Genomic DNA, 14,405 nt, shown 5'->3' on the forward strand with positions numbered 1-14,405 from the left:
TGCATTTGTTCACTTTCTTTACTAAATTGGCTAATTTGTTTTTAGTCAGACTTCCAGTCTCTTAACTGAAAACAAATCTTAAAAAGTTCAGCACAACCAGGACACACACCTTTACAAAATCATTAGAATCTATGTTCAAAATTATTCCTGCGTTTCTGAAATTCTGCTCATATTTAGAAAGCAAGCCTTTTTATAGCAACTAATAACTATCTAGGACTGCTGCTTTTCCCTCTCTGTTGTGCATTTCAGTTACTGAGATCTCAAAGTACAGGTTTCACTCTGTAAGTGTGGCTGAGAGTAGCCTCACACAGTCAGTGGTGTACAGCAAAAATGAACATGACAACCACTAATGATCCCAAGACTGCTGCAGAAAAAAAAATGCACACATACCTACAAAAAGGCAAATAAGATGTGTTACTGATGAATTCCTCAACATAGTCACAGACTGCACAGAGTTCTTAGCACTGGTTGTTGCTTCAGCTGTCGTTTATGAGGAATAAAAATGTGGAATTCGCTCTAATACATGCAACCTTCAAAAACATTATGCTATTTGACATTTTGTACTCATTAATCTGCCCCTCCCCAAAGGCAGTGGGTATTCCAGTATAACACCCACTATCCATTTGGAAGTCTTTCCAAATTTGGGGTTAGCTCTTTTAAATGGCAGATGAGAGGGACTATGTTGTGCCTGTGATACTATTATAGAATTTCCATAGTGGTTTTTTTACCAATGGGTTTGCTCACTTTTTTTTTTAATAAGCAAACTGGAACATAAAATGACCATCACAGGAATCAATAAAAACAATCAAATATTTAAAATTTAAGCACAACCATGGAAGATACCTGTTAAAATGAAAAGAAGCAAAATTTATAGTAGTACATTCTTGCCAACAAAGACGAGTCATCAAAACTGCAGCAGTATGGTTTTTGATGCTAGCACTTTTGCCAGTAAATTATCAGAAAATAGAGCCATCCAAGTGTCCTCAAAATGTAACTTTTTTTCCTCATTATACACTCAAACGGTATAGGATTAGGTTTTAAATTAAATTACCTGTCCCAATGATCTCCAGTCTAGGCTGGCACTGCCAATGTATACGTGCTGTTTATCAACAATCCAGAATGATGACTGAAGCCGACCTTCATTATATGCTGACATGTTCATATACAGCACTTCAGCACCTAGAGATTTAAGGATAAAATAATAAATGGCATTACTTAATATGACATAATTTACATTATTCAAAGTAGAAATTACTTCTTTGGAAGGCCTCAGTCTCCAAAATTAGTGAGGGGCATAATGAAACATACCATTAAGGCTTAAAAGCAATGATAAATATTGTTACTTTCCCAATATTTAAGACTTTAATTAACACAGTTATATGAAGAAATATTTACTTAATTCACGTCCCAGGTATAGGAAACATTCCCATGTGTTATAATGTTTACTTAATTTCCTTCCACTTTAGAATCAAATATTCTATTTTGTTCTAGTAGCATGTTCCTAAAAATAGTTAATTTCTAAATTTCTATTCTGTAGTACAAACCAGTTACATATTGCAATAGTGACCTTTAAAATATAAATGCAATTAAAACCGCTGCCTAAAAGCAGACTATGCTCTGCTCCTCCTGCCCTGTGCAATGGTTTGAGCAGGTAGCTGCAGTGGCTGTGGCATGCAGCAGACCCCAATAAGAGGAACATGGGTGGAGAATTAAGGAAGTAAGCAAAAGCCCAAATAAAGTATGTTGAAACTGCTCTTAATCCTGCTAATCTGTGACATTCAGCCTACCACTCTGAATGGCACAGTTTTATTAATGACTACAGGCCACTGAAATCAAAGAAGCTTCTTGTTGGCTCCATCACATCACTAGGAATATCTGAACTGGCCCCATCTGTATGTTTGCAGAACTAAATCCAGAATATATTTAACATTAGGTAAGTTTGGGGGATTTCTCACACCATTACTGTTCTTTCAGTGCTCCAGTGTTTGCAAAATTAGGTGATTAATCTGAATTAATCATTGCTGAAGGCATTTTACAGTAACCCACTCATCTTCACATTACAGTCATGACTAACCAGGGAAGTGACAGTAAACAGCAGCCCGGGGGACAGTGATGGTACCAGCCATCTCCTCTTAAACATACATGGGGACTTCAGTACCATGAATTCCAGTAATGGTTGAATATGAGTCACAACTTTAAAAGAATTCCAGGACACATAGAGAACTAATATGCATTTCTTTTCATCAAATTTCCTATTTTTGATCTCTAAGAAACATCTGACTTGCAGTTTTAGGCAACAGTTATCAGTGCTAAATATTTCTTTATTATTATGAAAACAGGAACTTTCCTTGAAAAAATTATTCTGAAAGTTCAAACATTAAGAAAAGAAGAAAAAACAGGTAAAATTCTACTTACCATGATGCACCAAATACACAAAACAACATTTCAAGCACGTTACAGAGTTTGGTTCATTGGTCAATTGCATTTGGTGCAACCCAGCTACCTTTCCATTTTTTTGTACATTTCACTCACCCACACTCATCTATGCTTAGAAACAAAGATTTTTCCAATTTCCTTGGAATGTATTGCTCTTAATTTCAATTCATGCATTAATGAGCAGAACGGTGCTAATTATTGAGAAAATGAGTGTGAAATGGAAAAGAAATCAGAAAACACTATAGCAGCTGTTAAATGGTTTAAATAGTTTCCTGGTGAATAAACAAAACAAAAGCAATTGCTATTAGCTAAGGATAACCATTCTGTAAGGCACTAAGCTTGTAGCTAGTGATCCGAAAACTGTGTTTAAAATCAGGTTTAACATAACAGTTTGCCTTGATGATGTTTTCTTTCCACGCATCCAATTTTCAGCATTAAATAGCAGTATGAATTTAACACCCACAACACACCTACACCAAACAGGTTATAAATGAAATGTTAGGATTTTTGCATAGTAAAGATAAAACAATAGGAAGCAACAATGAGCTTCCTTCTCATAACTGAGAGCCTAAAATAAATACAATTTTAAAACATTTTTGAACTATCCAATGATGAACAAAAATGTTGACTGCCAAAGTTATTTTATATATATATATATATATATATATGTATAGAGAGAGAGAGAGAGAGAGAGAGAGGAGACTCTTTAACCAGTAATACTAACATTAAAAATAGTAGAGATCATCAACAACTTGACAAAAAATTCAAAAGTTGTAAAACACTAAAACACCAGAATTTGTTGGCGTGGGTTGTTCAGACATGGGCATAAGCAGTGGGATGGGACTATTACTCTATAATACAATCTGGGCTTTAATTACCAAAATAGTGAATATAGCAGTACAGAAGATACTGCTACCACATATATCAGTAAAATCAAAAACTGGAACCCAATTTCTATTCCTTTTGAAAACAGCCAACTGGTAAATGAACAGGTAAGGAAGCAGTATCTCCGAGTTAATTAAAAAAAAGTCATTTGTTGCAAACAGCAGCTGTTGCGCAGCCTACTAATGAGCCCTTACCTTTTGATGAAAGGAAACATGGATCAGTATTGATAATTGCCTCTGTTCCAGAAGCCCTTGAGATGCTTTGTTAAAATACGCTTATCAAGCCTTCAACACAATCCACCATCCCTAGTGTGGTTGAAGTCCCATGAGGAAATTAAATTGGACTGATCAATATGTGAAGCCCTAACAGAACTCTCTGTCATGCTGCAGTCTCAATTACACAAAGTGTGAGTCTGCTGAGTTCAACCAGAAAGGCACATTTCTAGGCTTGATTGCTAATAAACATGCCAAATAAATCTAACTATTTTGTTTCACTGGAGATTAAAATTCAGAATGAGAACTTAGAGAAAACCAGTGCTGTCACTTAAACCTCAAGCAGATTAGTGTGTCCCTTAAAATTGTGCATTCTAAGGGCTGGGACAGATTACACATTTTCTGCAGAAAAACAACCACAAAAAAAAGACACTGTAGGGATCAAAGCATGTTGTAACAGACATTTATTTGAGTACTTTTTATCCTAGGTGTGGAATTTTTTCACACCATAAAAGGGACTGATGCAGTCTGGGATGCTTGGAGGGGACCCGGCCATTGAGAGCCCGGACCTTCTGCATGTGATGTGAGCACAGCCCTTGGAATTGCCAGGCTGCTACTTAACCTCTAGCTTGGTCTCAGAGGAAGAAAACAAAAGGTATCAGCAGTATTGCAAGAAAGACTGACTTTTCATGCATTAAAAAAAAAAAAGATAAATCCAATTCCCAAACTAATCCCAAAGAAGAGGGATGGCCCAAGCAAATGTCATTTACAATTTCTAGCCTTGCAACATCCTGTTTCGTCCAGCTGCCTGCTCTCAGACACTTCACTAACAATGTCTGAAAGCTGCAGGGCAAGCTTGACTTCAAGAATAGGAACTTGAGGAGAATTGGGATTTTTCAGCCTGGAGAGAATGCTCATGGTGATCTAATTGTGGCCTTTCAGTGCCTGAAGGGAACCTACACGAAGGATGGAGGTAGACTTTTTTCAAGGGCGTGCTGAAAAGAAGGAAGGATGAATGGGAATGAAGTCAAACTGAAAGAGAGTAAGTTAAAATTAGATTTTAGGAGGAAACTCTTTACTGTGAGGGTGGTGAGGCACTGGAACAGGTTGCCCAGAGAAGTTGTGGATGCCCATCCATGGAAGCATTCAAGGCCAGGTTGGATGGGGCTCCAAGGAGCCTGGTCTACTGGAAGCTGTCTCTGCCCATGGCAGGGGTGATCTTTAAGGTCCCTTCCTACCCAAGACATTTTATGATTCTATGAACCTAAAGTTAGGACTTTTTATAGCTATTTGAGGCAAAGCACTAAACTTCATGCAGGAACCTTTGATCAAGAGCTCATCACATACACGCTGTCATGAAAACCTGTGTCAGACACATTCCTGGCACAGCTGTGCTGCTGCTGTGGATTTTACTGCTGCTTAAGCAATGTCACCAGACACCTACACAAACTGGGAGATTCTTCCTCATGAAGAAGAAGATTCTTCTTCATAGGAGACTGCAGGAGATCAGAACTCATAGGACTGCCACTTGGTCTCCACATCCAAGTTTATGCAACACTCTGGAGAAGGTGCACCTTCTTTGGAGGTTTTCACTTTCTTGAGGCTTTGGATAAAACACCTGTGAGCAGCTTAGGATATTGCCCTTGTACTGAGGCAACATCTTTATGCCAAATCCCCTCACTGGTGGATACAGTAAATAATTTTTGTAAGGAAGACCCAGAAAGAGCAACTGCTATTATCACAGCTGCCTTGAAAGCAAACATGCAAATTCGGCTTGCCACAGTTTTCAGCAGTACCATTTACAGGCTAAACTCACTCTGGAGTTAGCAAACATAACGCCCAAGAAGCAGAAGCTGCACTTGCTTGTACCATGCCTAAAATTGGTCTTCTGTCTTCACAACTTTCTTACTTTCACTATAGTGTTTTTAAAACCAGAGAGAAAGAAAATTAACAGGAAGAACTTTAGGAATAAAAGGAGAGCCAGAGTTATCTGGGAAGTTTGTATAGATACAAATGTCTCTTTCTCTACATTTTGCAATATATGCTTTCATTTCATTTACTGCTTTTGATAATAACCTTTAGCACAAAGTACACCCATGAATAAACGTAATTTCTATTCTACTGAGACAAAAATTCAGAGTTTTCAATACAAGTAGTCACAAGTGGTGGAGTAGCTGGCTCACTTGGGGCAGGCACAAGTGACCCAGGCAGAAGATCATCTCCCCATGAATTTTCAGGCTTTTTTCTCAGCTGACTGCAGAATGTATGGACTTCTTCCAGAAGCCCCATTAATGTGACCTGCCACCACTCAGAAGAGGACAAGTACAAAAGCAGAAGAATGCACAACTTGAAAACATTTGTTTTTACTAAGTCTCTGAATGATTAAAAGACAAACTAGACTATTAACTATTTCTGTGCTCTTTATGGAGTATTGGATTTGAAATGCAATTTAAAAGTCTGTCTGGCCTAGGAAGATTAATGATTCAGACTTAAAGAGAAAACACTCATGGACTTTTAGGGAAATCTCTGATGGTAATACCTTAACTTTGAATCAGCTGTTTTGTTTACATTTCCCTCTGCTTCTCTCTCTCACACACACATCCCCCTGTCCTTTTTAAAAACTACCAGGACTGAATCCTGTCACTCTAGGATTATGTGCTATTCATCAGTCTAAAGCCACAGTAATTTAAAAGAGAAGCAGCCTAGAATTAAAACCTTGCTGCCTTTTCTTTAGCAGCTCTATATTCAACTGTCACACATGCAAAAAAATGAAATCATAATTACTCAAAGAAATTACATTCTAGCACATGTCGAAGTAATCCTCAGAAAGCTTTCACAATAATATTTACATTCATGCCATCTTGGCCCATCTTAGACTCAAACTACCTGCACAAGAAATACTCCCAATGTACAATCAGCCATAAGCTGTGTGCACATGTAACTTCTCAAAACTCCCTTTAGGAAAACTGGGCTGTTTCTGAGGTAGATATTTTCCCCAAGAATTTACTGTAATGCTTACCACTTTGTTTTAAAGCATCTGAGGTCACTGACACAAAGACAACTTTGAGGAAATCAATGTGCAGGAGAGGAATCTGGGACCAAAGCTCCACAAGCCCCTCTGGTCTCCCTCTGGAAAGATACAGATGCCTGCACCTGGGGATGCACCTGCATCCCAGTTCCAGCACCCACTGGAATTGCAATGGATGGGCTCCCATGTTTGGGGCTGTGGCGTGGGTGGTTCAGGGACACCATGCAGTCAGTCACTCTGCCTCCTGCGTGCTGCTGCTGCTCATCTCCACTGGCACACTCCCCAGCCAGCTCACGTGTCCCTGTCTGGCTGGAGCTTGGAAGAAAAGCTGCTACAAGAGAGCTCTCCTAAGCAGACAGGCTGCAGTCAAGGATCTCCCTGCGGAGTTGAGGACGTGAAGTCTCCATCGCTGCTGTCTGACTTCCCAGCCCCCTTTCCAGGCCCTGTGCCAGCTTCTTGCCTGGCTCCCTTCCCTCCCCAGCAGACTGCAGCCTGCTGTTGGGCTCTGCCCTGGATGATCAGGGCAGCAAATATCCTCTACACTCACCATTGCTTTTTTGCTTTGTTTTTCACTCAGTCAGCGGGTTGAAATAATTTCTGTGAGGTGGTACAGCCCCAGAAACTGCTCTATCCACACAGCTGTGGAAGCCAAGAGCTGAGAATGTGGACAGGAAAGAACAGGAAGAAAAAGGAATAGTGACAAATGATCATTACAAAACCCAGCTCTCTAACTGAAACCAAAGTATTACAGAATTACAATCGGCATGTTTAAAAAAGGAAAAAAAACCCAACCCCAGAAAACCAATACCAATTACCCCACAAAATAGTAGCATGAACAGTTTTTTTCTTCAGCAACCCTTCTCCATCCCTCCACTGCTGTGCCAAAGGAGCTTTTTCAGGGAATGAGTTGGATCAGAAAATGGATCCAGGTTAAACTTAAATAAAAATTACAAAGTTGTTTCAAATGTAGAACAATTCACTAGTCCAGCTCACCACATGGCAGTAAACATTTTTTTCCAACACAGCTGACAGCGCAGTGCAAGAGTGGGAAAGAGTGGCTGTGGCTGGGTACAACAAGATGCAGGAATTGCTTGTGCCAGTGCTGCCATTTAAAGGCACACCCACACAGTCTCAGCCTCCATTCCTCTCAAAATCAGGCCTCAGGTGGCAAGTTCCAGAATTTGTTTGCCTTTTATCTTGCATAATCATTTGTCTTGTGCAAAGCAGATAGGAAGGCAATGCCATTTGCTTGGGTTGGCATGCCCCATGTGCTTACACAAGGGTCCACAGTGACACAGAAGATCAAAAAAAAGACCCGTCAGGAATGCTCATGTGTGCAGAGTTTGCTCACTGAATACAGGATGGCAGATTTTTGAGAACAAAGGAAAGGTCAGAATTAATTTCTTGCAATTGCTGATTTAACTTCAATGACATCTTGGGAGCTAGTTAGTTCCCAAAGTAATATTTATCTAAATATGCTCTTACACTGGCTTTGAAGAAGTCAAATGTTGGCCTTTGTTGCTAGCCCAAGTAATTAAAACACTGATTTCTCAGCTAAGTACCCAGCTGTAGCTAGAGTTCAGTGTGGGAGTGTTACAGCTCTCCCCCATGTGAATGCATTTTGTGCTGCCTGCTGCACTCTTTGATTTACTCAGCAGAAAAATTCCAGAAAAACAACCGAAGTGCTTCCCATCCCATCTCACTGGAGAGACAAAAGAGAGGTCTAATAGTTATTACTTTGTAATACTTAGCCTCCCATCTACACCTAATTTCTGATTCTCCAGCAAGAAGCCAGTGGTCCATCATAAATATGACAGCACAGAGATAGAGATTCCCCTCTTTGCCTGCAGAACAGACACAGCTGGAGAACACCTGACCTTCCCCATGAATAGCATCATACAATGGCTTGGGCTGGAAGAGAGCTCAAAGATCAGCTAGTTCCAACCCCTCTACCATGGGCAGTGACACCTTCCACCAGATGGAAGACCAGGTTGCTCAAAGCTCCAGCCAAACGGGCATCAAACAGTTCCAGCAATGGAGCATCAACAACTTCTCTGGACAACCTGTTCCAGTGCCTCACCACCCTCCTAGCTGATAAATCATCTGTGGACGTGTTTAATTAACCCATACACAGAATTTTAGACTGCAAAGAAGGCATAAGCTCATATAACTACAGATCTCTGGTCCTTCCAAATGATGGAAATCCAGGGTATCAGTATGTCCTTGAGAGGCATATGCTGCCACCCATTAGAAAATGCAAGCAACCAACAGTGTAGCTCGTACATAGAAAATGACAGGAAAGGACATGCTCAACTCTACGCTTTTCAACCTAGATGTGGCCTCTGAAGCCAGGGATTTCTGTAGTGTATTTGCTAAAGAATCTCTTCATGTTTATGTCAAAGTTTAGGGCTCCGATTTTAGTCTGTCTTTGAAAAAATTAAATTGAGTCCAGGCACAAGAATTTAGTGTAATTTAAAAAGCTCCAAACAGCTTTTCCTTTCCTTCTAGTAATTTTATCAAAAGTTGCAAACATTTTGGACTCTTTTAAAAAGTGCTGCTGCCCGATATAGCAAACCTGAGAAAAATCCCAATTTTTTACTGCCTTGACTCTGATATCAGTATTTTAAAATCAATTTTTACTTCTTTTTGAGCTATTTGAAGTATTTCATATCAAGTCATAGAAAATTTTGAATAAAATTTTGAATAACGAGAGCATTGATGATCAGTTCAATTCTTTCTCCTTAGCAGAATTCAGCATTCCCTTAAATAGCATTTTCTTAGTACAAATCTGTTCTGAGAGTCTGATGATTCAGTAGAGTCTGTAAGAGAATTCATATACAACAAAGTTTGCTAGAATATTAAAAAAAAAACTCCACATCGTTTTTTGCCCTTCATTATTGGAGAGTAGACTGCTCATTTACTAGACAAAGCTATAAAAGTGATTGCTTTGGAGACTGGGAAAAGTAATTTTCTTACTTAGTTGATTCACACGACAAAGCATATTACCCCTTAAGGAAGACTATAATGCAATCAGTAAAAGCATTATTAAAGCTGGATTGTGGCTTTCTTTCTTTTGCCTAAGTATAATTGCATATGTTTTTACTATAAAAGAAAGCTATTTTAAATATAATAGAGAGATTAGTAAACTTGCATACTGCTTAACCCACTTCCTTTTGAAGACTTTTCTTTACTTGGATTAGCATTATGAACCACTATATTTATTTATATACTTCTTGGATGAAATATCCAAGAATTCAGTGACATTTTTTCATCCTAACACATGAGGAATTAGGAGCACAACCTTTTATGAATGAACAAGGCTAAATCTCTACCAAGAAAAATGCAGTGACTATTTATCCCTATCTCTCTTTTTAACTTAGCAACATGATTTCATTCCGATATTTATATATTCTAAAATCATCAGTATTGGCAACATTCACTTCTAAATATGCTGACTAGCAGTAACAACACTTGTGCATCATTCTCAAAATGTGCTCCTCAGACATCTGGAGCTCTGCTTTGGGTTCTGTCAGTTTTCTTCTCCTGAAGGAGAAATAAATCTCAGTTCTGGAAGGTGAGATACTCCAGGGCAGGTGAAGAGGTGAGGACAGAGTTTGCCTCCTTGTGTGGCTACTGCTTTTAATTTTTACAACACCTTCATAACAGAATCTATTTTTTCTCCTGAACTTTCACTAGATGATTCTCTGAGAAGCCCTAGAGTATTATCTGCAGGCCACCAAAAACCAAGCTGACCTGGCCATGGCCATGCAAGAAAAGCAGAGGCACAGCCAGAAGTAACCTGTGTCTCCAGGCACAGATATTTCCTTTCACTACTTCTCCCTTATCTCTAAGCCATTTTCCTCACCTTTTTCCTTCGATTCTATCTTGTTATCTTGCCGACTCAGCCTTTGATTGTTCTACATTTTTTCAGGTCATTCCTATCTCAATGGCAATTATTTTTCTCTTCATGTTGTCACAAGTCCACCAATAACATGCCTCACCTTTTGACAACATTTTATTCTGATCTTTTCCTAAATTAATTATTCAGTTTTCACTTTCTGACGTTCGGTTTTATCTGATTCATTCCTCCCTCTTATTTCATTTTCCCCACTACTTTCCCCCAACATAGTTCATCCTCCCTCTCCTTCGCTCTCTTCCACTTCATACTCAGTTCATAATTTCACTCTTCCCCTTGCCTACTCTTTCATTGTTTCATTTATCACATTTATCCAGTTACTCATTCAGTCCCTCTCACTCCAGTTACTTGAGGAACATATTTCATTTTATAACTAGATAAGCAGTATGGTATATTCTTCAAGCCTTTACAAATAAATTTGTGGAAAGAAAAAATACCTTTTCTTGAGAGTTCTAAGGCTAACCATGGCTTTGGGATACCCAGATTGGTCATAATTTTACTTTATTTACATGTGCTAGGACTTCTACAGGTACTAACTCATGATATACAGCCCCAAAATAAACACAGATTTCTGATGGTTGTTGCAATTTAGGACTCTGGGAAATTCTTCCTGCTTTCTTAGTCCAAACAACAACTGAAGCTGAGCTTTTTATTACCATAAATCTAAGGTTCTTGAAAGAACAATACACTTCTACAGCCTCTTCTTTCATGAAAATAAGCACGTACAATAGACACTGCAGCTCTGCTGTAGTAGCCTGAAGAGTCTAACACTTGATTTACTATTGTTCTAAGTAGTATGTCAGATGCATTTTTGAGGGCTTCATTATTCTGGCTAGGTTACCCAGATACTTCATTCATTTAAATGGAGGCATTTGAAAGAGAAAAATGGACATGCCCCGATGTCAAAATCAGAAAAATCCAGACTGTGGACTGAGAAAAAACAAAAGGTGCATGGGGAAAAATTGCTTTAATTTGAGGAAATACCCATGGGATACAAATCAATAGCTTATCAGTTAGCATATTTTTAACCTGGATTTGTTTCTTCCAAACAGCCTACTTGAAATGTAGAAAGCAAAACAAAAGGAAGACACAACTCCACAGATTGAACTTATTATCTGGGCGAAGGGCACACACAATATACAGTCAATAAAAGTAACTGCACACTGAAATCACAGAGGATTTTAGCATCACAGAGGGACTAAACCACAAATATTGTTTCATTTCTCCAGTGTAAATATCAGCAACTGAATGTGAAGGACAGGAATATAGGTATATTACTCCCCTGTGACATTTTGAACTGATGCATAACCAGGTCCATAGGACTTACTTTTCTACTCCAAACCACACAGGACTAATAGAATTAGCTTGAGAACAATAAGAGACAGAGATGGACCAGTTCAGAGCCATTTGGGATGGCAGCAGGGTACAGGACAGGGGCTGTGGAACTGGACTGCTTGCAGTTGACTACTGGGGTCTCTACGAAAGCAAGACCAGAAGGAAGCAAAGGCACTTCAAGTCCCAAAATCAAATCATAGACTTAGTTACAATCCCTTGTCTTAGGGCTGAGAACAGCTGCTCTGTGTCTGCTCTGTCCTTTGCTTAGGAACTGTTATTTTTGAAAGCTTCTCATTGCAATCATCACAATGTTCTTTTGAAGTGATTTTGAAGCTTAGTATAGTTATTATATAGTCCTATAACTGCTGGCACTTTTGTCCATCACTTTAATGCTAACAAGACTACTGAGATTAAAAGCTTCAAGAGGAGGGATCTGTTTTGCTTTGAGTCACTGAAATGACTGTCGATTTCTGTACTACATAATTACTAATACTTATACACTGTAGAAAGTTAACACTTTGTCCAAAGGATGGAAAAGGGGCTGAAATCACTCTATTCTCAGGGATAAACATTAGAGACAATTGCTCTGTAAGGACATACAGAAAGAGATGTAAAAGATGGAGAGCAACACAGAGAGATCACTCTGAGAACTTTGCTTCCAGTTGAATAACTTTAGAAGGATCTTAATGTAATTTGCTTTCCAACCATTAGGCTGTGTAAAAATTCATAACACACCAAAGTGCTGTAGAAGCCAAAGGTTAATTTGGAAACTGCTATAGGAGATTACCAGAAAGAGCAGTATTAGCATCATAGTGGCAAATCCTTATTACAAAGACCATGCTTGGTAACTAATGTATAAACCAGCAAGATTTGGTCCCATGGGTTAACTTTATGCTACAGTTGTTCTGTACACAATAACCCAAGCTAAGTAGCCTTTCCAAAGTGTTCATCAAATGAAAACCAAATGGTGTTGGTCAAAGAGTGCCAGTTTGGTTTGGACATTTATTAATGCTTCTTATATATACAGTATTTAATCAGGTTTGAAGCAGAAATGTTACACTCATTGAGCTAAGCAGCGAAGGAGCTAAAAGAACATAATACAAGTGTCTGTGTCATGTCACTTCAGGTGATGGTCTTGTCAGAGGTGTCCAGGTTTGAAGTTACACTGCAGCCTAGATGACATACAAAACTTGAAGAAGGTGAGAGACTAAACAGCCCCACTGTTTCGTCTGCTTGCAAAATGGTGGCAATCAAAAATATACCAAATCATACCTGCAATACCATGTTGACTGACCAAGGTACAGCTCTAAGAAAACAGTTAGGCTCCCAGTGAATATTAAGTGTGTGAAAATCACATGAATGGATAAACCAAAATTGACCAGAATTAAATTGTTTTCCTTGGACTCTTTCAGGACCATTAGCCTTCACGTCTTTTCAGGATGAGATAATGTTAGTGCTTTTGCATACAAGAGAAAGCATGGGATGCCAAAATTTCTGCAAAGGAAGCACAGCTACCTAATGAATGATTTCTTAGCTCAGATGGCCCTGGCAGCTCTTACCAGCTCTTTCAGTAGCTGTAGGTAGGAACTTGCATGCTATCCATATGTTTTAAAAATGTCACAACTAATTTCTGCTAATGCCATCCATTATTGGTTCCTCTGTACTAAAGAGTGTCAGCAACTCAAGGCAGCTAGTTCCATATGGGAAGAATCCATTCCAGCTTGTAAACTATCAAGCAAGATTTGAAGATGATCCCTGTGGCACAAGCTGCTATGTGGGACCTGATGAGGTCCTACCTGACAGGAGCACTTTGGCTATTCACAGGATGGCTGGATTACAAATGCTCATAGCTGTGCTGGAACTTACTAAATACAAAAGTGCCCACTCCTGCCAAATCCATGAATACACACACATTAGTACCAGACTCAAGTGCAATATTTGCAAACTGAAACTATGTACTAAAATACTGACCAATCTACCAGGAAAGACCTTTTCAATTACAAATTTCAAAGCAGAAGAATTATGATATTGTTTCTACTAAACACTTAACATCTTTAATACGCCTCATAGTACATCTGTCCCTAACAAATACACCTCACAGTACATCTGTCCTTGATTAACGTAGAAAATTAATTAAATGAATGGATTATTATTTACCTATGCATCTCTGAAACGGTGACTACAGATACTGGGAAAGCACGACCACTATTTTATAATGCAAAAGTACACATGACCAATGAGAGGGTACTGTCTTTGGGTACACAGCCATTTCTCTCAGCACAGGTACTCATTTCTATGTCTACAGACACAGAAGCTGTAGAGCTTAGAATCAGAATTTATTACTTACATATCTGGCTCTAAAAGACACAGAATTTTTGGCTTAAGTGAACCTTTTTCCCCTTTTGTAAAGCAAGCCAATGCAACCCAAGGCCCAGAATTTAAATTATTGTGAAGGTTGGTTTGGATTTTTTTCTCCCTCTATTGCCTGTAGACGTGACAGCCTCATACTGCTTATTCTCTCCTACTAGAGAATTCTGTATGTCAGGCTATGCCTAAATCTTTTTAAAGCTAATATGCTTCAGGCTCACAAGAG

General features: G+C 38.9%; 1 protein-coding gene across 5 annotated transcripts in view; it reads right to left on the reverse strand.

The window, feature by feature from the left end:
• The window catches only part of PLD5 (phospholipase D family member 5), a 167,996-nt gene that overhangs the window by 37,119 nt on the left and 116,472 nt on the right, over nt 1-14,405 (reverse strand). For all 5 annotated transcript variants that reach the window (XM_014878057.2, XM_088161318.1, XM_088161321.1 and 2 more), the window contains exon 5: nt 1,052-1,179. In XM_014878057.2, the coding sequence (XP_014733543.1) occupies nt 1,052-1,179 (128 nt within the window). The remainder of the gene's footprint in view (nt 1-1,051; nt 1,180-14,405) is intronic.

This window comes from Sturnus vulgaris, chromosome 3 (genome assembly GCF_052056855.1).
Source record: "Sturnus vulgaris isolate bStuVul1 chromosome 3, bStuVul1.hap1, whole genome shotgun sequence".
Taxonomy (NCBI): domain Eukaryota; kingdom Metazoa; phylum Chordata; class Aves; order Passeriformes; family Sturnidae; genus Sturnus; species Sturnus vulgaris.